General features: G+C 46.7%; 1 protein-coding gene across 1 annotated transcript in view; it reads left to right on the forward strand.

Moving 5' to 3' along the window:
* LOC110497754 (homeobox protein Meis2) overlaps nt 1-24,828 on the forward strand; it is a 107,858-nt gene that overhangs the window by 70,339 nt on the left and 12,691 nt on the right. Inside the window, 1 exon segment of the mRNA XM_036954718.2 lies at nt 6,554-6,630. Within this exon segment, the coding sequence (XP_036810613.2) occupies nt 6,554-6,630 (77 nt within the window).

Below are 24,828 nucleotides of genomic sequence, written 5' to 3' on the forward strand. Positions count from 1 at the left end.
ATATTAAAATGTGCTAATCTTACTCCAACTCTATGCAGACTACATATTAAAATGTGCCAATCTTACTCCAACTCTATGCAGAGTACATATTAAAATGTGCTAATCTTACTCCAACTCTATGCAGAGTACATATTAAAATGTGCTAATCTTACTCCAACTCTATGCAGATTACATATTAAAATGTGCCAATCTTACTCCAACTCTATGCAGATTACATATTAAAATGTGCTAATCTTACTCCAACTCTATGCAGAGTACATATTAAAATGTGCCAATCTTACTCCAACTCTATGCAGAGTACATATTAAAATGTGCTAATCTTACTCCAACTCTATGCAGAGTACATATTAAAATGTGCCAATCTTACTCCAACTCTATGCAGAGTACATATTAAAATGTGCCAATCTTACTCCAACTCTATGCAGAGTACATATTAAAATGTGCCAATCTTACTCCAACTCTATGCAGAGTACATATTAAAATGTGCTAATCTTACTCCAACTCTATGCAGATTACATATTAAAATGTGCTAATCTTACTCCAACTCTATGCAGATTACATATTAAAATGTGCCAATCTTACTCCAACTCTATGCAGAGTACATATTAAAATGTGCTAATCTTACTCCAACTCTATGCAGAGTACATATTAAAATGTGCTAATCTTACTCCAACTCTATGCAGATTACATATTAAAATGTGCTAATCTTACTCCAACTCTATGCAGATTACATATTAAAATGTGCCAATCTTACTCCAACTCTATGCAGAGTACATATTAAAATGTGCCAATCTTACTCCAACTCTATGCAGAGTACATATTAAAATGTGCTAATCTTACTCCAACTCTATGCAGATTACATATTAAAATGTGCTAATCTTACTCCAACTCTATGCAGATTACATATTAAAATGTGCCAATCTTACTCCAACTCTATGCAGAGTACATATTAAAATGTGCTAATCTTACTCCAACTCTATGCAGATTACATATTAAAATGTGCTAATCTTACTCCAACTCTATGCAGATTACATATTAAAATGTGCCAATCTTACTCCAACTCTATGCAGAGTACATATTAAAATGTGCTAATCTTACTCCAACTCTATGCAGATTACATATTAAAATGTGCTAATCTTACTCCAACTCTATGCAGATTACATATTAAAATGTGCTAATCTTACTCCAACTCTATGCAGAGTACATATTAAAATGTGCTAATCTTACTCCAACTCTATGCAGAGTACATATTAAAATGTGCCAATCTTACTCCAACTCTATGCAGAGTACATATTAAAATGTGCTAATCTTACTCCAACTCTATGCAGATTACATATTAAAATGTGCTAATCTTACTCCAACTCTATGCAGAGTACATATTAAAATGTGCTAATCTTACTCCAACTCTATGCAGAGTACATATTAAAATGTGCTAATCTTACTCCAACTCTATGCAGAGTACATATTAAAATGTCATGCCTTCATTTGCTTCTTTTTATTTAGACTGTAAGTATTATTATTATCCCTTCTAGTCACTTTGATTAAAAAACAAATAACATTGCAATCAATTTGGAAAATATCTGAAATCCTACATTTCATCAATACATTGCTGCATAAAGCAGAATCGAAGATCCAAGGAACACATTATCACAATACGGTCCTATCAACACAATAAGCAATACTGTCAAAAATATTTGACACTCAAACAATTATCATGTTGGTTTGCTAAGTGGCGTCTTTATTAAATATTGTTGAAATACAGATTGAAAGGATATATGGTTTTAATAAGCCTATAGCGACATCGATGGGACCAAATTACACCAATCAGCACAAGGGAGGAAAACAAAACAAATGGGAGGTTGGTTGGTGGTGTGTTGCCATGGCGTTAGGGGTAAACAGCCAATGGCCTGTGATTTCCTGGGAGGGAGGGAGTCATTAGCATGGAATGGATTTTCAGGACACCGCAACCCTGTGGCCTGGGACTATAATTCATGCCACACTGGCCCTGCCGCTGATGATGTCATCCATCAGTAGGCTCAGGGGTGAAGGGGTGGGGGTGTAGGAGGATAAAGCGGTGGGGGTGAGATGAAGTTGGGATGGGGGGAGGGGGGGGGGTAATGGCTGGACAGTCGCATTTGGGAGGGTTGTAGGAATGGCCACTGTATATTTATATGAATTTGATCCATAGCAAGACAGCCAGTAGATTTTAATGGATGGGGATGCAGTAGGAATTGATGGATATGGGATAAGGGTAAGAGTGGTCTAGTGGAGGTAGGGTAAGGTGGAAAAGCTGGTCTGGCAGGGTATTCTCTGGGGCTAAAGGAGGAGTGTGTAGGGAGGAATGATGGAAGCCTAGCTCAGCTGGTAATGTGCTGCAACCGCAGGGGCCATTACATTCAGCACTATCAGAGAGCACAGAGAGCATCACACCCTTAATCTGGCCAACAGAGCCATCACACACACACACACAAACACACACACACACACACACAGACACACACACACACACACACACACACACACCTTGCAGTCTGGTAGAACACCATTCACCTCAGCACGTCTCCATCACGTGTGTGTGTGTGTGCGTGTGCGTGTGTGTGTGTGTGTGTGTGTATTGGGGGGTGTATCGGGGGGTGTATCTGTGGGTCAGATAGTAGAAATTAGAGGAGTGTGGTTGCGGGATAGCGCATGCTTGTGTAATTAACAGAGCTGTTTCGATCACAAGAGGCCGGCCCCGCACTTTACTGAGCAATAAAACACGCAGCTCATTTCTAGGCCTAATTATTTATAGACTGGATGGAGCGCTTTAGATTTTGTGGCCAATTCCTTTTTTTAGGATATTGGTTTTGGTGTTTGTAACTCGCTCTATTGATTCCATTCAAAGCTAGCTGAGGGAGATTTTCAATAACCTCTTTGATCTCTGTGGGTTTGGTTTGTGTTGCATCCATTAAGAAATCATGTCACACTCATGCTTCTGAGGGTGGACAGACATCTTAAGGAAAGAAAAAAACAATCAACAATCAAAAACACTGAATGATTTATTATTTTCGACTTAACACATTTGTCTCTCACTCAGAGTATATCTATCTCGGGTTTTCATATTATTTCTTTGACATTGGTGATTTACTGCCCTAGATTTTTTACGGAGGAAATGAACGTGAAGAGGTTGCTCAAAGGGCTAAATACCCTTCCTCCAATTTCAGGGCTGCTGTAGCCCTCTAACCGCTAGCCTGCCATGATGGCCTGGTTCTCTGGGTTGTGTGTACAAAGCACCCCGGCCTGTATTAGCTCCTAACCGCAGCACTGTCCATTTTTGTCTGGCCGGGATATTCAGAGCCCCCATGCTTTAGAGTGCTGCCACAATGTAAAGCTGTGGGTGGCCTGCAGACTCTCACTCGTAGAAACAGGGGGAACGAGAGTGAGAGCGAGAGAGAGAGAGAGATGAGGAGGTGAGGTGAGGTGGAGGAGGAGTGGAGAGGGGGGTGGCTGTAAGCTGTAAGACACAGGCACACGTTTACTGTGTGCGTGCATGCGTGTATATATATATACTGTATGTGTGTGTGTGAGGCTGGGGGGGTCTGGTGGAGGGAGGGAGGCTGAGTGAAATAGGATTTTATTTTGTGTCGTGTCTATGTGGTTAGGAGTAAATCTCCTTACTCAGGGCTTTTTGCTGCAAGGGGCTTTAACATCCCCACTCTCCTTGATGAGACATCTTTCTTGTTTGTTCAAACCATTCATTATGTGGTGCTGCTGGCCACGGCGTGCCACGGCCCGCTGTATTTATCACCCGGCCCGGTTGACAGTGGGGCGATTGATGACCGGGTCTGAGCCCGAGAGGCCGAGGAAGCCTTAATGCAATGTAAATGACCCACTCCCATTTCCAATCTGGCCCTGTCTGCTCCTCTCCCCTCACCTCCGCTCCCCATTAGTGTGTGTGTATATGTGTGTGTGTGTGTGTGTGTGTGTGTGTGTGTGTGTGTGTGTGTGTGTGTGTGTGTGTGTGTGTGTGTGTGTGTGTGTGTGTGTGTGTGTGTGTGTGTGTGTGTGTGTGTGTGTGTGTGTTCATGTCAGAGTGTTTGTGTGGGTTTTGATGGTGGCCGAGGTCATTACTAACGTGAGGAAGCCAGGGAAGCTGAGAGTGGAGGGAGAGGGAGGAAAGGTCCTTACTCTTATTACATGTTGTTGTGCAGGGAAGAGAAGAGAAAGCCAAACACACGCTCATAAAGGTGGAGACACACACACACACACACACAGAAAAAAACGGTCTGCTTCAGCCAAGAAAATGTCAGCACCTGGCAATCAGGCAATGTATTTCTATATAAGCATTATCATCTTTCTTTGTTAATGATTTTAGCATATTAAAAGGGACTGCATACACAAGTAGAATCAGATTAATCCTCCTTGCAGCCTTGATTCATTATTTGTCCAATCCCAGCCTTGTTTGTTATTAATTGAGCGCATTCCTCAAATGTTTTTTTCTTCTTTCATTTAATTAAAAAGGGAACATTGAGACAGACATTGTTACCTGAAGAAATGTTCTACTGTTTGTTCTACTGATAGGATAGAACAAGTTATATTATCTATTCTTGTAGCTGTAAATGAGAAAATGGAGCAATGATTATCTTTTGAAGTTATTTTATATTGAAAAGCATAGGGCCAAAATGAGATTGCTAGAAGTTACTATCACATGCGTACCCTGCATTGGTCTGGTGAAAAACTGAAACAAGAAACAAAGTAATGGTTGGTGAGACAGAGGGTAAAGGAGGGAGGAGGTGGCAGAGGGTAAAGGAGGGAGGAGGGTGACAGAGGGTAAAGGAGGGAGGAGGGGTGACAGAGGGTAAAGGAGGGAGGAGGGGTGACAGAGGGTAAAGGAGGGAGGAGGGGTGACAGAGGGTAAAGGAGGGAGGAGGGGTGACAGAGGGTAAAGGAGGGAGGAGGGGTGACAGAGGGTAAAGGAGGGAGGAGGGGTGGCAGAGGGTAAAGGAGGGAGGAGGGGTGACAGAGGGTAAAGGAGGGAGGAGGGGTGACAGAGAGGGTAAAGGAGGGAGGGGGTGACAGAGGGTAAAGGAGGGAGGAGGGGTGACAGAGGGTAAAGGAGGGAGGAGGGGTGACAGAGGGTAAAGGAGGGAGGAGGGGTGACAGAGGGTAAAGGAGGGAGGAGGGGTGACAGAGGGTAAAGGAGGGAGGAGGGTGACAGAGGGTAAAGGAGGGAGGAGGGGTGACAGAGGGTAAAGGAGGAGGGTGACAGAGGGTAAAGGATGGAGGAGGGGTGACAGAGGGTAAAGGAGGGAGGAGGGGTGACAGAGGGTAAAGGAGGGAGGAGGGGTGACAGAGGGTAAAGGAGGGAGGAGGGGTGACAGAGGGTAAAGGAGGGAGGAGGGGTGACAGAGGGTAAAGGAGGGAGGAGGGGTGACAGTGGGTAAAGGAGGGAGGAGGGGTGACAGAGGGTAAAGGAGGGAGGAGGGGTGACAGAGGGTAAAGGAGGGAGGAGGGGTGACAGAGGGTAAAGGAGGGAGGAGGGGTGACAGAGGGTAAAGCGTGTGTCGATAGATGAGTAGGATTAAGATGTCACCTTTTAAACCCCAGTGTCTGTCGTGTGTTTGTGTGTGCATGCCATCCACACATGTATGTGTGTCGTGTGTGTGCTGCGCGGCTGAATGAAACACATAGCGACTCGTTTGTTGCGTTTGCGTGTACACTTTCCTCTAATCTGGCCCTTAAAGACATCTGTCACCAGCGATCACTGTTGTTTTGTCATGCTTCATAGCAGCAACAGCAGTGTACACACACAACAGGCCCAAGGTCTGCCATTTATATCATCTCATGTTTGCTATATTGAATCTGACACAAATAGTATCATTACAGCTCCACTCTGGGAATTACATTTGCAGGTAGAGGTGTTGAGATAGAGAGCGAGAGAGAGGGGAGACATTTCCTATCATTCTGTTCCTCTCAGCGCTACACTGGCCTCTGTATGAAACCAGAGTACCATGTTTTCCCTTCAGACATTCAAGGAAAATAAATGGATTCAATGCAAATCTTCACACACTCATTTTCTATATTGTATTACAAACGGGAGTCTAAGACACTGGAGATTGAGGGGGAGAGAGGCTGTGTGTGTTGGATGGTGTGTTTGAAAGGCTTGTCAGTGTGTGTGTTGGATGGAATGAGGAAGACGAGTTATCGCAGTTGGCAGTTTTGACAAACTTGTTTGACCTCCTCTTGACAGGTTTGCGTGTGTGTGTGTGTGTGTGTGTGTGTGTTTATGTATGGGCAGTCGTGTGTATGCTTTGTATGTCATGTCTATACATTAGGAAGAGGCGGGGTTAGTTGTAGGCCATGGGAGGTATAGTCTTCACCTACACAATACATGTTATGCCACAACACACACAGTGCAATACACCTGTACATAGTCATGACTGGAGAGCTACAACATCCGTACCTCAGCCACGGCTCTCGCCCTCTCTGAGTGTGATACGGTACGGGGATATTTATGTTTATCTCTTTGAGCAAAGAAACTCATCTCGTCTATCTCTCTGTCTTTCTCTTGTAGCACCCGTACCCTTCTGAAGAACAGAAAAAGCAGCTAGCCCAAGACACAGGCCTGACCATCTTACAAGTAAACAACTGGTGAGTCAAGACTTCACGTCCTCCTATCTCTGCCACCAGCATCGCTCTGCCTTTCATTTTCAAAAGCCTTCGTCTCCCTCTTCCCACCCGCCAGCCAAGACGGCTAAGACTCCTAAAGTGTGAAAACCGTTTATGTACAGTCCCCCCTCCTACCACACCTCATCACACACACACACACTCACACCGAACACACACATGTCTTTGTGGCATCCCTGGACGCCAGGTATAAGGATGTTGTGGCTTTATCAGCAAAGAGTTTAGCACGAAGTCACCAGTCTCTGCTGTTTATATACATGTATTCACTTGGAATTGGTTGAAGCAAAAAGGAGAGATCACATGCCCCCCCCCCCCCCCCCCCCTCACCTTACCTCCCCTTCATCTACTACCAGTACCACCACCACCGCCACGCAAGCAAAACCCACCAGCCGCCCCCTCCCCTTTTTACACATGCTATATGGTGGATTAAGGTTTTCGGTGGCCTGGCCAGCAGTCTCTTTGTAGATGGCTTAGCACATAACTGGGGGTGGTGGATTAAATAAAATGATCACAGAAGCAGAAATGATACAGGAATTACGTATCAAAATACTAGCCCAGGTTTTATCTACGGCTTCATTTTGTTCAGCACATTCTCGGGGTGATGTTCAGATTAATTGAACTGACAGCTTCCTTTCAGAATTCCGGGAAGGTATTTGCACGGATTTCAGGTCTTACACAAACTTAATTACATGGAACCCCATTTTATCATTCTAATTCCATGTAGCGAGGGTTCTATTTACAAATGAGAAGTCCCTGCCTTTTATTCGCAGCTCTCCTTAATATATTTATCAAAGCGGGTTCATTTACAAAGTGCTCTATCAGTTGGGTGCAGGCGGGCCGACGTTAACCAAGCTTTTAGGTTTATCACACTCGCAGCCTGACAAGACACCCGAGGGTCAATTGATTTTTTGGTTCCTTGATTCATTTTTTTTCTAATTTATCCGGGATCACAATGAGAAACATGCCTGGAGAATTAGCTCGGTTTGTCTGCCTTATCTGTCAGGCCATTTTGTTCCTTCCCTCTCTCTCTCCTTTTTTTTTAGCAGAGGGAAGTCAAGCTACTTAAATTGGCCACAGGAACCACTGTTATCAGACTTTAATGCACCCTACAGTGTGGATAGCATTTCAATTACACCAGTAACCAAAGATTAGCCCCCGCTTGCCTGTTTCATGCCTCGCTGTGCTGCTGTTTCGGGACGCCACGCACCTTACCTACAGGAGCAGAAAATTGAGTTGCCTTGCCTGTGTCATGGTGATTAATGCAGAAATAGTCTACTAACCTGAGAGGAATGAGAGAGAGAGAAAGAGAGAGAGAGAGAGAGAGAGCGAGAGAGAGAGAGAGAGAGAGAGGGGAGAGAGAATACAAGGGAGAGAGGAATTGCGACAGAGACAGAGAGAGAGATAGAATCAGAGAAAAATGCAGCCGATCTGTTTATAAACCGGCTGAAAATGTGTCTCGGCGGGATGCATCGTCACGAGCCCAGTCTCCCAGCCAGAGCCAGCCCAGACACACCGTGAGCCAGAACCCATGGCCTTAGTTTCACTTATACATTAGCGCTAGCTAACAAAAACACACCAGGAATCTGTTTTCACAAATAAAGTCATTAGAGAGGCTTATAGTGGCTTCTGGTGGCATGCCTCTGGTGTCTCTGGTGGCGTGGTGGGATAGAGGGGGGAAGGGAGAGCCGTTGGGAGCCAGCACCGTGTTATTTGGTGTTTAACGGTGCAGGAAAGATGAGCCATAGACAGGATGAAATGAGATTATTTTATAACCAGGCATGGCGGTGTGGTGAGGTAGAGTTAAATGGTCCTTTGTTTGGGACCCGGCCCCTCTCTCTTTGGTCTGCTGTCGTCTCCTCCCGGGTCCAGGGCCCTGAGAGATGGGCCATCCCTCCACCCAGGATATGATAGAGGATATTTCGGCCTTATGAAATTCCTGTTGATGGGGCCAGAAAAAAACGGCCTCTGAAATTCCTGGCTGGCCGAGGGAGTGCATTGTGTGCTGCTTTCCTTTGATTTGGGGCGCTGCCGGGTTATTGGCCCGCGACAGAGAGATAGACGGAGGGAGGGAAAAGAGAGCGGGAGAGAGAGAGAGCGAGAGAGAGAGCGGGAGAGAGAGAGCGATAGAGAGAGAGGGAGAGAGAGGGACGGCCACCGTCTTCAGTTTCCAGCTCTCCCCCTTGGGGGAGGATGTCCTGAATCACGGCTTTGTCCACCGGCACAATCGCGGCCCGAGGAGGGCACAAGGGTGCTCTGTGTAGTGTCAACGGACGGTGCATCTCCCTCTCTCTCCCTTTCACCCTGCCAAGCCCTCCACCAACCTCCCCCCAGCACACTTACCTGCCCCTCACCTCAACTGTATTACCCCCCCGAAGGACTATTGCAGCTGTGGAGTATTCCTTTGGTTATTTTCCAAGTCCCTTAACTAGAAAGACTAGGCCTTACAACGTATTAGCCTTGAAAGCTATAGGCTAAAAGCTATATGCTGAGTGCTAGCGGGAAGCTACTAAGTGTCACTGTAAGCTGTTAGCTTACAACCTCACCTGTTGTCTTATACAGCCCACACCCCATTAGCCAAGTGTTGCTAATATGGAACAAACAGTGCAGGTTAAAGTACACTTTATCACTGCACTGATTTGCAATGGAGGAGGAGGAGGCAGGGTAAGTTGTTCCTCAAACACTGGCCTTGTGTGTGTTAATAGTTAGAGTGACACTGCACCCTCTGTGTGTGTAGAGTAGACACTGTGTGTACAGTGTGGTGGGGGACATAAGTTCACCATTAGTTAGCGTCTTGTTTGCTCTGCTTACAGTGTGGAGATTAGTGTCACCCTAACAGTATTGGGGAGTGGTCGGAAAACATTGAAACATTTGTTTGAGACGAAAAGGAGGGTGAGGGTTGTGACTAGAGGTTCCACCGAGCAGAGGAGGTGAATCAGCAGGCCTTCCTTGGCTCAGGTAGAGATGCCTTGGAACAGCTTGGGGACTGGAGGCAAGGATCCAGAATGTAGAATCCAGCTGCAGTTGTCATTGTGAGCAGAATGCAGCAGCTCTGTGTTATTCTATCAGTCTGGGCTAAATGGGGCCTGACCGGATCCTTTCATGTCTCAGCATCAGCCCCAGCACGACATGCCCCCGCTCACTACCATCAACACACCATTCATTATTTACTCCTACACACACACACACACACACACACACACACACACACACACACACACACACACACACACACACACACACACAGGGTTATTACGCAGCCCTGAGAGATGAGTCCGATGACAGACGACTGAGGAGAGCAACAGCGCCTAAAAAAAGGAAGGAAATCGTCCCCTCATTATTCCCTCATCTCATAGGCAGGCAGGCAGGCAGGCAGGCAGGCAGGCAGGCAGGCAGGCAGGCAGGCAGGCAGGCCATTTCCATGGCACACAGAGAGAGAGAGAGAGAGAGAGAGAGACAGACAGACAGACAGACAGACAGACAGACAGACAGACAGACAGACAGACAGACAGACAGACAGACAGACAGACAGACAGACAGACAGACAGACAAAGTGTGAGAGAGAGAGAGAGAGAGAGAGAGAGAGAGAGAGAGAGAGAGCGAGAGGCTCTGAGGCCATAATGACTGAGTGTCATAGCACTGGAGCACTAATAACAATAAAGAGGGCACTGAGCCACACTCTATTGTTACCTATCCACCTCCTCACTGGGGCTCGGCGCTAGGGAAAACACACACAGAGGGAGAGGCTCTAATTAGCGGCAGAAAGGAATACAATGAGTGAGTTATTAAGACACGGGGGCGACCTTTGGCCTCTGTCAGAACACAGGTCACATGATAAGGGGATGGATATCCACCAGACCATGGCGCCAAGTACCCATTGATGCCAACGTGGGAGATAGTCAGGCTAGACGGGATCCATAGACAGTAGAGGGGGAGGCACAGCTGAGGTGATAGAGGGGGGGTCTGTCTGCGCCCCTCGAAAGTCCAAATTCCATTTTTAAGTAAAATCACCTCATCTACTACTTGTGATGTCACAGTTTGGACTGCGCCTCACTGTTTATTTTGTCCATCCAGCCAGAATCAGTAAAGTTTCTCTATTTGTTCTCCCATACGGCTCGCTGTAGATCAGCCTGCCATAGTTAGTGTGTTAGCTAGCATATAGCCTGACTGCAGTGGAACTCCCTTCTCAGCATGCTATCCCCCCTCCCCCCCTCTCCCTCCCTCACCCCCTCCCCTCCCTCCCCCCCTCCCTCCCTCCCTCCCTCCCTCCCTTCCCCCCTCCCTCCCCCCTCCCTCCCTCCCTCCCTCACTCCCCTCCCTCCCCCCCTCCCTCCCTCCCTCAGACTTGGACTCACAGTAGAGAGGCATATGCCGCTATAGATTCTAATGCAACATCTTATTAGTGGTGTGGATAACTAGATACACAACATGTGTCTATAGTGGTGTCTGGGTAGGTAAAAAAAAACGAAGGCTAGCTTTTGTTACTTCACTTACTGCAGCTTTTTCCTCCCCCTTGAGAAAGCCCAGGGAGACACTTAGAAACAGTGCTTTTTATGATATGTACGATTTCTTTATGACCCTCCAACTTGGCATGAGGAGCTGTCATGAAATGCTAAATAATAACTCATATTTTCCAAATGTAATCTGAAATTGGTCCAACTTCGTTTTGTGTTTTTATATCTTCTCACTCATCTAAGCATTTTGGGGTTTTACACAGAGGCATTTGAGTTCCTTTCCACCCTCTCTCCCTCTCTCCCTCTCTCCCGCTCTCCCTCTCTCCCTCTCTCCCGCTCTGTTTGTCCCCTGGACTTCTAAATATACTGCAGAAGGTTGTAGCAGCCGGGTGGATGTATATATCTTTCTATCTACAATGGCAAGAAAAAGTATGTGAACCCTTTGGAAATACCTGAATTTCTACATAAATTGGTCATAAAATGTGATCTGATCTTCATCTAGGTCACACCAATAGACAAACACAGTCTACTTAAACCAATAACACACAAACAATTCTACGTTCACAGAAATGTACAGTACAGGGTGGGAAAAGTATGTGAACCCTTGGATTTAATAACTGACTGACCCTCCTTTGGCAGCAATAACCTCCACCAAACGTTTTCTGTAGTTGCGGATCAGACCTGCATGATGGTCAGGAGGAATGTTGGACCATCCCTCTTTACAAAACTGTTTCAGTTCAGCAATATTCTTGGGATGTCTGGTGTGAACTGCTCTCGAGGTCATGCCACAGCATCTCAATCGGGTTGAGGTCAGGACTCTGACTGGGCCACTTCAGAAGGTGTATTCTCTTCTGTTGAAGCCATTCTTTTTGTTGATTTACTTCTGTGTTTTGGGTCGTTGTCCTGTTGCATCACCCAACTTCTTTTGAGCTTTAATTGGCGGACAATAACCTAACATGCTCCTGCAAAATGTCTTGATAAACTTGGGAATTAATTTTTCTGTCGATAATAGCAAGCTGTCCAGGCCCTGAGGCAGCAAAGCAGCACCAAACTATGATGCTCCGCCACTATATTTTGGTGGTTGGGATGAGGTTTTGGTGTTGGTGTGCTGTGCCTTTTTTTCTCCACACATAGTGATGTGTGTTCCTTCCTAACAACTCAACTGTAGTTTCATCTGTCTACAGAATATTTTGCCAGTAGTGCTGTGGAACATCCAGGTGCACTTTTGCAAACGTCAGACGTGCAGCAATGTTTTCTTTGGACTGCAGTGGCTTCTTCCCGTGGTGTCCTCCCATGAACACCATTCTTGTTCAGTGTTTTGCGTATCGTAGACTCGTCAACAAAGATGTTAGCATGTTCCAGAGATTTCTGTAAGTCTTCAGCTGACACTCTAGGATTCTTCTTAACCTCATTGACCATTCTGCGCTGTGCTGTTGCAGTCATCTTTGCAGGACGGCCACTTCTAGGGAGAGTAGCAACAGTGCTGAACTTTCTCCATTTATAGACAATTTGTCTTATCGTGGACTGATGAACATCAAGGCTTTTAGAGATACTTTTGTAACCCTTTCCAGCTTTATGCAAGTCAACCATTCTTAATCTTAGGTCTTCTGAGATCTCTTTTATTCAAGGCATGGTTCACATCACATTTTGCGTGTGTTTTTTATAGGGCAAGGCAGTTCTAACCAACATCTCCAATCTCGGCTCATTGATTGGACTCCAGGTTAGCTGACTCCTGACTCCAATTAGCTTTTGGAGAAGTCATTAGCCTAGGGGTTCACATACTGTTTCCAACCTACACTGTGAATGTTTAAATGATGTATTCAATATAGACAAGAAAATACAATAATTTGTGTGTTATTAGTTTAAGCACACTATGTTTGTCTATTGTTGCGACTTAGATGAAGATCAGATCAAATTTGATCCAGGTAATTCCAAAGGGTTCACACACTTTTTCTTGCCACTGTGTGTGTGTGTGTGTGTGTGTGTGTGTGTGTGTGTGTGTGTGTGTGTGTGTGTGTGTGTGTGTGTGTGTGTGTGTGTGTGTGTGTGTGTGTGTGTGTGTGTGTGTGTGTGTGATTTCTTGTGTGCGTGTGCGCGCATGTGTATGTGTGTGTGCTTGCCGGGCGCTGCCAACACGGGCACCATGATCCCTCTCATTTAGGGACCACTAATTGGCAGTTAATTAGCAGAATTGACTCTGTTGTCACATCCCAAGTGCCTCACTCCACCAACACCCCCCCCCCCCCCCCCCCCCCCCACCACCACCACCAACAGCCCCCTCCCTCCAGGACAATTTGATCTGGCTGTAATATTAATCCCACTTTAGTTAAACCATTTTCCATGTTTGGAGGAGAAAAACATATGTTTGATTATTGCCAGAACAGAATCCCTCTGTGTTGGGCTGCAGTTTTATTTGGTTCATCGTTTTGCTATAAGTGTGACTGGATGAGAGACTAATGTCTAGCTCAGTCACACACACACACACACATACATCCATTTACTGGTTCTCACACTGAGATATGGGTGGCAGTGCCAGCCATGATGGTTGGCTGAGATTAACAAGACCCTGTCCACCTGTCTGGGCATGAAGGGCCACATTGGGTCATAGGCTGGCACAGTGCGCCCACCACGCCATGGTCATGGGGCGAGAGAGGTACCCACCTCCGTGTGAGAGGGGAGTTCTGAAAAACAGTTGGCTCCTTAAGAAAAGCTGGCACACTCAGATGATCATAGAAAGTGAAGACCTTTTTTAGTTGTTTTCCCGTAACCAAGTCAAGCCTTTCCAGAGTTGGGGTCAACATGCTACAAGAAGCCAGACAAGGCAGGAGGGAGGGTGAGAGAGAGAGAGAGAGGGGGAAAGAGAGAGAGAGAGGGCGTGAGAGAGAGAGGACTAGAGAGAGGGCGAGAGAGAGAGAGAGGGTAAGAGAGAGGGCGAGAGAGAGAGGGCGAGCAAGAGAGAGGGCAAGAGAGAGAGAGAGGGCGAGAGAGAGAGAGGGCGAGAGAGAGAGAGGGCGAGCGAGAGAGAGGGCGAGAGAGAGAGGGTGAGAGAGAGAGTGAGAGAGCGAGAGAGAGAGAGAGGGCACGAGAGAGAGGGAGGGAGGGCGTGAGAGGGAGGGAGGACGAGAGAGGGAGGAGGGGGGGGAGAGAGGGCGAGGGAGGGAGAGAGAGAGAGAGAGAGGGAGGGAGGGCGAGAGAGGGAGGAAGGGAGGGAGAGAGAGACAGGGCGAGGGAGGGAGAGAGAGAGGGGGGGAGAAAGAGAGGGGGAGAGAGAGAGAGAGCGAGAGCGAGAGAGAGAGAGAGAGAGAGAGAGAGAGTCATTGTACATCTAATTTTGGCTCTTTTATTCTACAATGGCTTGGTTTTATTGGTGGGTCGTTTAATAACAAGGGCTCTGCGTTTGAAATGAAGTCGAGCTGCATTTGCGTGGGCAAGCCTCCTTTTCATTTTAAGATGGTAATTTCTGTTTGGGGTAAGAGCTGGAAAGAGCAAGCACCAGGGCTGGAGAGAAAGGCTCATACACATAGAGAGTAAAGGAGTGGGAGAGAGAGAATTCAAGGAAAATACAAGGGGGAAAGTAGGTTAATTTATTTCATTTGCAGGTAGAGTTTTAAAAAAATAGAGTGGAGAGAGAAAGAAAGAGAAAAAGTGAAGGATGCCGTTTTCATGAATAAGCAGCTGAATGCGCCCGGGCAACCAGTGTAAGCCTGGCAGAATCTCTCAGTGCCTGGGGCCATCTGTGAGCAGAATAGCAATTTTATTACTTTGTCATTAAACCAATTTCACAGCAGTGTTGTTTGTTAATGAGCAGCCGCAAACGAGCGAAGATGTCACATACTAGAATAGCAGCAAGATTTGTGACTCTGCTCTCTTTCTCTTTCTCTCTCTTCCTCATTCTTATTCTCCTTTTTCTTCTCTCTTCCCTTTCTTTATATCTTTCCATCCTCTTCACCTCTCTCTATCTCTCTCCACCCCCCTCTCTCCCTCCCTGTTTGGAGAGGTCCCTGGCCCATAAAAGCAGAAACTGCTTAAAGATAAAATGCAAAGTCTATACAGTCAAGTCTCTATTTATGAGCTTCCACTTGCCTTTAGAGCTCATTGGGGCGAATGGTTTCTCCATGGGCTTTCAGAGACTGCAGCTGGAAGGGCCAGGGATATTGGCCTGTTATGTAGCACTAAAGTCCACCATTTGCTGCCAATGTCAAGCACCAATAGAACAGGCATTGGAATTGATACACTGGGACCAGAATCATCGATGTCATGCACGCAGTATTGCAAAGGGACTAAATGTATTAGAGCTACAGCTTTGTTCCTCCTCATCAGACTCACCAGACCTTACTAATGAACATAGATTACACTGATGTGGATGTCCCCCTTCCAAGTAATGGCTAAAATAAAGCATCTAGTGATGTCTGGGGGCTAGGGACAACAATGTCTGCTCCTTTTCTCTCTCTCTCTCTCTCTCTCTCTCTCTCTCTCAGCAGTCACTGTAAACAGGAGAGGTGGCATCCCATCCTGCACATGCTCAGTGCAAGGTGCAATTGAAACATCATTGGTGATAATGGGGGAGATAAATATTCATAAGGCTGGGGGGAAATCCCAGATTATACTGATAGGGGCCTCATTGTGAGCCTAACTCTCTCTCACTAAGCTTGGCTGTGCATAATAGTTCTGACTTAATACCTCCAGCTTCCTCTGATAACTTCATCGAGGAGTGTGTGTGTGTGTGTGTGTGGGGGGGGGGGGGGGGGGGGGGGGGGAATGAGGTGAAAGGGAGGGCTGCATCGTTTATTTCTCACCTCTCTCCCAAATTGCAAATTACCAGCTTTTCAGGCCACGTTCCAATTAAAAGTGGATTGTTCTAGCCTTGCTTTGCACTGGGAGCCTAGGGGACTCTCCTCCCACGCTGTGCAGCGCTTCACACTTATTCTATTGATACCTCATCCATAACAAGCTGAACCCTGGCAAAGCTTGCTGAATCAAACAAAGGCCTGTATTGATTTATAGGGTCCTCCATGATGGGGTTATTGGCATGGGCCTCGTCTCGCAGCCATAGGGCACCCAGCCATATAGAACTACTTCAAAAAGAACACACACAAAACAGGTCAAAATAATATATTAAGGTTGTTGTGGATGTGGTTACAATGGTGTTAGGAAAGGGATAGGGGGGAAGGGGGAGGGAGGTAGGAAGATTGAAAGAATGATAGGTGGGGTAGGTAGATACAGCATTATGGAAGAGACACCATTCCAGGAGAAAGAGAAAGACTAACAGAGAGAGAGAGGTAGAGAGAGAGGGGTAGAGAGAGAGAGAGCGAGAGCAGGCCTGGACAGATAGAGAATACCTGTCTGAGGTTCACTGGATTTAGATGGATCAGGTAAAGAAGGAGCTTCTGTATGTCTCCTGTCCGCTCTGGCTCCCTAACACAACGGCCCCAGGGCCACTCTGTCACACCTGGTCACCTTAACCCTCCACACACACACGCACGCACGCGCACACACACACACACACACACACACACACACACACACACACACACACACACACACACACACACACACACACACACACACACACACACACACACACACACTGCCCCGACCAGTCCCATAACTCCCTCCAACACACCACTGTAAGCCTATGGATAACTCTCCCTTCCACATACTGCAACCACAATTGCAGCCATCTACCCCAACCAGCAGATAAACTAATTATATCAAATATTTTCTGTCAGGTTGGCTGGTCCTCTGGGGCCAGTGCTCACTCTCTCCGCCTGAATCTCTCTCTCTTTCCTCTCTCTTTCTCTGTCTATCATTTCATCTCTGTTCTACATGCTCATCTGCAATGTCAGCAGAACGCCTGCTCCATCTATCTCTTAATCTTACTGTATTCATGATTTCATTCAGGTGCTATAGCGAGGTGCTATAAATAATATCAGGAATAAAGAGGCCATTGATCGGTCACTGACAGAAACCAAAATAGGTTTATATGTGATTCTACTACAAAGTTTGATTGAATTGAGAACTAAAGCCCCATTTCCATTGGCACTTTGTCCATTGTCAACCTGGGTTGGGCTGGCCTTGGTGGGCTGGCTGGAATTGCGTATCCACTGACTCCAGAAATGAGAAATGATGTCATGTTGCTAGGTAGCCAATATGTGATTCATTCACCCTCACCATGCTGTAACTAACATTACCCTGTACTCCTGCCAGTGCCAACCAGACTCAGAGCCATGTATTTAGCAAGCTAACCAAGCAAACCAGACAACAGGTTTGATATGATGTAGCTAGCTAGCTATCTTTCAATACGACCTGGCCAGCTAAAACTCCTACTAGCTCACGCTAGCTAGGTAGCTTGTTTCAACTCTGATTTGCTAGCTAATGTTAGGTAGCTAGCATTTGAGGGCTGACTGTTCTTATGGACCAGCTATGGTGGTCATTTGTGTCATGTCTGACTACTGCAGTACTGCTTGTCCGTGTGCTAGCTAACAGCAGCAAGCCCAGACGAGCTAGCTAAACGTGGTGTCAGCATCCAGCAGTGTAGTAACGGCGTCACCAGCACGAATTCTAATGGAGCTAGCACAAGTTGTGAAACTGGGCTGCACTGGACCGGGTTTCCCTCGACCCAGCTCCAATTTGAGAATTTAAGTGCCAGTAGAAATGGGACTTAAGTGGCTGTAAGGTTGTAAACTCATGGCCTGGTCACATATGGAGACACAATGAGATGTATCCACGGACAGTAGCTTATCTGAGCCTTAAGCCATGAAGAGGAGATATTTGGCAGTCGCTGGACACGTCTGACTGCTCTACAGTGTCAATGCTGCTGCAAACAAATCTATTTATATTACTAGACTGATGTCTGACTTTTTACCCCTAAACTGTGGTTTCTCAGAGTGTCCATCTGTGTGTTTCTAGTGATTGAGGGGCCAATTAATTATTTAAGAGAGAAGTCAGAGGAGAGCCAGAAGTATTTGACTGATGGCTCTCAAGGCCACTAACACAAAATACTACACACAGACTCATTCTCTCTATGTCGGTCTCACACACACTCTCTACCACACACCACAGACACAATGATGAGGAGATGATGACATCCCAGTGGGCCACCCGTGGGAGAGTGTTTCCTAACACACACACACACACACACACACACACACACACACACACACACACACACACACACACACACACACACACACACACACATACACACACACACACACATTTCTCATCCCTGCCAATCCTTCTTTAAGAGCGTGAGAGCAGAAGAGTAGAAGCGAAAGTTTCTGGAATTAGGGAACTCAGACAGTCCCCCAGACAGGTTTAGATGTCACTCCTTAATTGCTCAAACTGCTGTGCATTTTCACTGCCCTAAATTCGTGGTTACTAGCAAGGGAGTGTGAGAAAAATAATACAATTAAAAGGGGGCACCTTTCTACCCTACCACTGGCTCAGTTTTCTGTCTGTTCCACGTGCATTTGAGAATCAGAGTATGTGTGCACGCTTTCGTGTTTGTGCATGTGTGTGTGTGTGTGTGTTGCATAAGGAGCAACACACAGGGTTGAAGCCCCTCTTTGCAGGTCCCCCCTTCTAGAAGCAACCTGAGCTGAGAGCCCATTATAGTGTCATAACCCAGGGAGGGAGAATAGACGATTGATTCAGATGTAGGATCTTAATTTGATCACTATTTTGTTGCTGAGAATTTGCAACTTTTAGTGTATCCGTGGTTTAAAAGGATTTCTAAAGTTAGTAATTTCCACTTTAAAATGTCAGACTTGATTTTCCCTCACGAAAAATGTATCAACCCCTACAAAAAAATGTCCATTAATTATAATCCACATAATTCACATTTCCTGTTGCTGCAGGATTATTTTCCTGTTGTAGCAAACCGGCTCCAACTAAGATCCTACATCTGAATGAAGCAAAGGAAATAGATTGGCCTTATTTCCTGCCTGGCTGGTGTGCCGCAGACACTTGTGTTGCCTAGACGATGCGGTCAATTGACACTCAATTTTGTTTGAAATCTCATGCATCCATCATGTCATTATCAGTTTCCCCTGGTAATTCAAAAAGCCGCCCATTTGAAATCTGACAATGGGGGGGGGGGGGTTGCGGAATCTTTTTCTCTCAATTACTGAGAAGAGAGAGAAAGAAAAAAGAGAAAGGGACAGAATGAAAGGGAGGAGAGAAGAGTGGAAGAATGAGAGAGAGGGGAAAAAGGCCCATATTTGTGCGATAGCGCCCTGCGATTAGAGGTGAGGGCGGTTAGCGTGGAAAACAGCGATTATACCTGAACTCCCTACAGAGACAAACAAAGGGTCCCAGCACGCCGGGAATTGTGGGGAAAAGCAGGGGCGGCTGCATAAAGAATAGGAGCTGGGCGACCTCACGAACACCTACTTATTTTAGGAGGCTGGGCCTAATGTGTGTGTGTGTGTGTGTGTGTGTGTGTGTGTGTGTGTGTGTGTGTGTGTGTGTGTGTGTGTGTGTGTGTGTGTGTGTGTGTGTGTGTGTGTGTGTGTGTGTGTGTGTGTGTGTGTGTGCCATAGTAATGATAGTGCAGGACTCTCTCTCTCTATCTCTCTGTGGACTCAATAAAAGGCAGATAATTGAGACGTTTTGTGGAGTCTTCCCCTGGTCGCTGGTCTGGAATTGAATGACAGAGGCCAGTTGACTGGCCCCAGGTGCTTTGAGGGCTCCGACCTACACAGGGGCTCTTTAGGAAAAAGGAGGCGGGGGAGGGGGAGGTGCACACACACTGAGAGACATCTAGCAAAAGAAGTCTAACCATCTCCTTCTGCAGTATATGTATACTTATCTCTCTGTTCGGATGTGTTCTTTTCATGTGTGTTAGAGGCAGTGTGTGTCTGTGTGTGTGTATTTATATTGCCAGCGTGTGCCTGTGCTGGCCCTGCATGAAAGCGGAGAGCCCTGGCCAACCCTAAAGGTGAGAGGCTGGCTTTTGAGAAGAGTTACCTTCCAGCGCTGAAGACCTCTGTCATGCCGCCCACGCTAGAAAGACTTGACAGAGGCTAATATTGACATGAGCTGGATGTTTTCAACTGCACTTCAAACAAGGGAAAACACAGCTGTTGTTCCCCCTGAGCCTCGGTTTACCCAGACAGGGATAGGAACACCTTTAGTGCACCTATGCACCTTATTAAGATGTTGTCTTTGGGGGGAAAGAAATAGAGAGAGAAAGAGACTGAGGGCTAACAAGAGGATGTAGATCAACTCCTCTCCCTAATCTCTCCTGTGCCGGTGATAATCTAAAATAATAGCACCAGTAAAAACATTCCAAGGTGACTGCCTGGAGAAGAAAGGGGAATTAATGAGGGAAAATATTAGGGTGCCTTCTGAGAGAAGAGCAAAAGAGAGAGAAAGAGACACGGTGGCATGCACTCTTCCCCCTCCTTAACAGCCTAAAAACTGGTAGAGCAAGGTGCAGGTTTGCAGCGTTGCCAGGTTGCTACAATAAGGCCTCTTTCATACAGGTGTGTTGACGCCCGGGGCAGGCTTGGCCGCATTTGAACAATAACTATCATATCTCTTAAAAAAGAAAGGAGGGCGAAGCGTCAATAGGAGATGCCTGAGAGCCCTGCTGGGGCCAAGAAAAAACCCCGGTGCAGTTGTCAGAGCTTGTTGATGTTTCTTCATTCCCCCCCCCCCCCCTCGTTTCTTTTAAATATTTCTCTGGTTTTCCAGTGGTTTAGGATGGGTTTTGTTCTGTGCCCCGAAACAGACAGAGTAGGGAGAAGAGAGGAGGAACGGAGGAACAAAGTCGTGGCTGTGTCAGGAACAGCAGCTGCTAGCCAGATCCAAATAGCGACGATCGTGGGCTTCCTGGCCCTGTGGGCCCGCCCACTGGCCACTGGCGGTGCTTTTGACAGACAGTCAGCAGCTGGGGTCTGGCCGGCCCCGCCACACAGGGGTCAGCCCTCAGCACCCCCTAGGAACACCAGCCTTACCCCACAGGGGGAATGGCCCAGGGGTGACATCCCTAAACTTGCTTGGTTTGGGGGAATGTTGAGTTGTGACGAGGTATTGGTGGAGAGCACAGGAAATATTTGTCTCACTGTCCCATTTTTTATGACTTCACCCCATTGCAGATGTATTTGATAGAGAGGTCCCTCACCCATAAGCCTGATATAGATCATCTGATTGGTTATGATTTGGATAAGATAATACAGATGGAAATACCTGATTGGGAGTTATATCAGAGGTAAAGCCAACAGTGAATCACCCCACTTCTGCACCCCAGAGAGAGAGAGAGAGAGAGAGACAGAGAGAGAGAGACAGAGGGACAGAGAGAGAGACAGAGAGAGACAGAGGGAGACAGAGAGCGACAGAGAGAGAGACAGAGGAAGACAGAGAGAGACAGAGGGAGACAGAGAGAGAGACAGAGGGAGACACAGAGAGAGAGAGAGAGACAGAGAGAGAGACAGACAGAGAGAGAGACAGAGGGAGACAGAGAGAGAGAGACAGAGAGAGAGACAGAGAGAGACAGAGAGAGAGAGACAGAGAGAGAGACAGGGAGACAGAGAGAGAGAGACAGAGAGAGAGACAGAGAGAGAGACAGAGAGACAGAGGGAGACAGAGAGAGAGAGAGACAGAGACAGAGAGAGACAGAGAGAGAGAGACAGAGAGAGAGACAGAGAGAGACAGAGAGAGACAGAGAGAGACAGAGGGAGACAGAGAGAGACAGAGAGAGACAGAGCGAAGGAGAGAGAGTGAGCGTGCCGCAGTGCTATTGATTTATTTTAATTAGCTGCTCGTTAAATCGTGTCAGTTTGCAAAACAAATATATAATTCTTTGTCTGATTTACCACTCCACTCTTAATGGCTCCTAGCGGGTTGGAGAGAGAGACAAATGGCTGAGAAATGCTAATGCTGCTCATATTTTGAAGAGAGAGGAATGTTACAAAAGTAAATGAGAGAAAAGCTATAGAAAATGTGAAAAAACAGGTCAGTGGAAGTGTATGGAGAATTAAAGGTGAAGCTATTCCATTTTGAGAGACAGGCGGGAGAGACAGAGCGAGAGAGAGAGAAACTATGTAAACACAGTGGCTGCCCTAAACGTGGGCCTTTGCAGCCTCGCCGACGTCCCAAAAAAAGCAATTCCCAGCTTCGCTCCGTTTCACATCTGCACTAAATCAAACACGGCAGTGAGGTAATGCTGCACGGCTTATGTCTCTTGACTCCTGTTTTAACTTAAAGAAGGAAAGAAGAGAGGAAAGGGACTCTCCAATAGGAATAGCTGGAGGAAGTTTCATTGCTCCTCCTCCTCTTCCCCCGCTTCTCCTCCTCCTCCCCACCTCCTCGGCTCGTGGAGTAGCTTTTGAAAAGATTATTTCTGATAGTTTATGATAAATCCGTAGATAGGTGCTTACAATCCGGTGGCTGGCTTAAACAGTTACTGTGTGTCTAGGACGCCCAGGTGGACAGATTCCATCTGTATTTACATCACAGTAGACTATCAGCCTTGTATCAGCTCAGTGGACCCTGGGCTGCCCTGCAGACTGCCTGATAATTGGGACCTGTTTGCTTTCTATTAAACAGGTCAAAGTGCATCAGCTGTATTCCATTTTTTCATTCCAGCTAAGAGTGACTCAACCACTCACTCAGAGTTCAGAATGTTTATCTGCCTGAAAGCGGAAGTATGGATGCAATGAGTTCTAATAGAAACCAGAGGACAGCGATGTTGGCAAACAATGATCCAGGGATTGAGTCTAATCTTGTTCCAATTCAGATTGCGTCGCGTCTAATCTAAATTCATAGGCCCAGAATTTGACTGGCAAACGGAAACTCGCTCCGACCCTACCTCCCCTAACTCTAACTCTGGCATGGGTACTCCAAACGGCCATGTTCAGGTCAGCTATGGAAGCAGTAAACTGTCAACTATTTCCGTGTTGCGATCATTTGAAGGACCCCTCCTCTCTTAGCTCCGGAGGGGCTCAATTTGGAGCCATGGCCCTGGTTTCTTGGAGGGCCATGTTTGGTATGTCTCTCTCTCTCTCTTGCTCTGTGTCTCTCAACTCGTCAAACAAGTGGCTCCGCTCCTCATTGGCTGGGCTCCCTCAGATCTGCCTGTGATTGGCCCGTTGAGTCTCTCGCTCTATTGCTCTCGCGCTCACTCTCTCTCTTGGCTGCGCTCCATGGCTGGTTGGTTTGGCATGAGGTTTTCTCAGGGAAGGAATGCTGACAACAGGAGCGAGTTACCAGGTGTGGCCGCGAGTCAGTTAACCAGAAACAAGGCCTTTCTGACAGATTGAAAGGAGGAGGAAGGGAGGGGAAGAAAAAAAACAGGAGAGGAGAGGCAAGACCCTGATATTCAGCAGCAGGACTGGTTTGCTGTGATTTAAATGCAAAATTACTCTGTTCTTCTCTATCTCTATGATAGACTTTTCTTTCTCTGTGAAGAAACAGCATGTGACAACACAGGAAGAGAGAGAATACCAAGGCTAAGGTCTTCTGAAGGTGAATCTCTCTCTCTCTCTCTCTCTCTCTCTCTCTCTCTCACACAGGACAGCAGTCATTGTTATAGAACTGGAATCTCCCACCTCTCATACACGCGCGCCGTCTCTGGTCTGACGATAGCGTAGCATAGTGTGCTAACGCGCTAGCCGGGGTATTTAACACCTAAACGGTTGCTTTGCAGTGGCACCCCTCTGTTTGAGTGAGCTGAAATCAGTGGCTGGGGATCGTGTGTTGATCCAGCTCAGTGGAGAGCCAGGTTCAAGTGACCTCCTGCTGTCTTGACTCCATCACTCTGCTGTTTTTGTGTTACGCTGCAAAGGCCCCCATATAAAATATAATTCAGAGCTGCAGTAAATCCAAGTCTCTATAGGACTTCTACTGAAAGTGATACCCTCTTGGCCTTGTTGCAAACAGAGTATTTGTACATAGACACACTATGTTCCTGGTGGATAGAGACGTGCTGGGTGAAGGAGTGTATCTGTGAGTGGAGGTCCATTATCACTACACTGTACAGAATGTGAAAACACACTCATGTACAGGAGGCTACATCCACGGGTGTGCACACACACACACATGTACAGTAGGCTACATCCACGGGTGTGCACACACACACACATGTACAGTAGGCTACATCCACGGGTGTGCACACACACACACATGTACAGTAGGCTACATCCACGGGTGTGCACACACACACACATGTACAGTAGGCTACATCCACGGGTGTGCACACACACACGTACAGTAGGCTACATCCACGGGTGTGCACATACACACATGTACAGTAGGCTACATCCACGGGTGTGCACACACACACATGCTGGATATTGGCATGAACAAGTACACATACACACACACAAGCATTTTCCTTGCGAATCACAAGTGATTGGAACCTTTTTTTCTACTCGTTATGTGTCTCTGAGTGGATTAGTAAAGCAAGGTGCCCTGCACAGCCTCTCTCTTTCTCTCTCTCTCTCTCTCTCTCTCTCTCTCTCTCTCTCAGGGTAATGTACACATTCTGTTGGGTATCCATAGAAATGACCTCCCCATGACCCCGTAACCTTACTTTAATTATTTGTTTGAAGACAACATGGAGTTCCCATGCTGAAGCCGGTGTGTGTGTGTCCCTTACAGACAAAACACGATTTAACATGTGGAAAATCATTTCACGTGAAAGACTTCACATGTGATCACGTTTTCACGTGTAGTTTTCGTGTTATCACATGTTGCATTAAATGTA

This window comes from Oncorhynchus mykiss, chromosome 19 (genome assembly GCF_057628025.1).
Source record: "Oncorhynchus mykiss isolate SJ-2025 chromosome 19, ASM5762802v1, whole genome shotgun sequence".
NCBI classification, from domain to species: domain Eukaryota; kingdom Metazoa; phylum Chordata; class Actinopteri; order Salmoniformes; family Salmonidae; genus Oncorhynchus; species Oncorhynchus mykiss.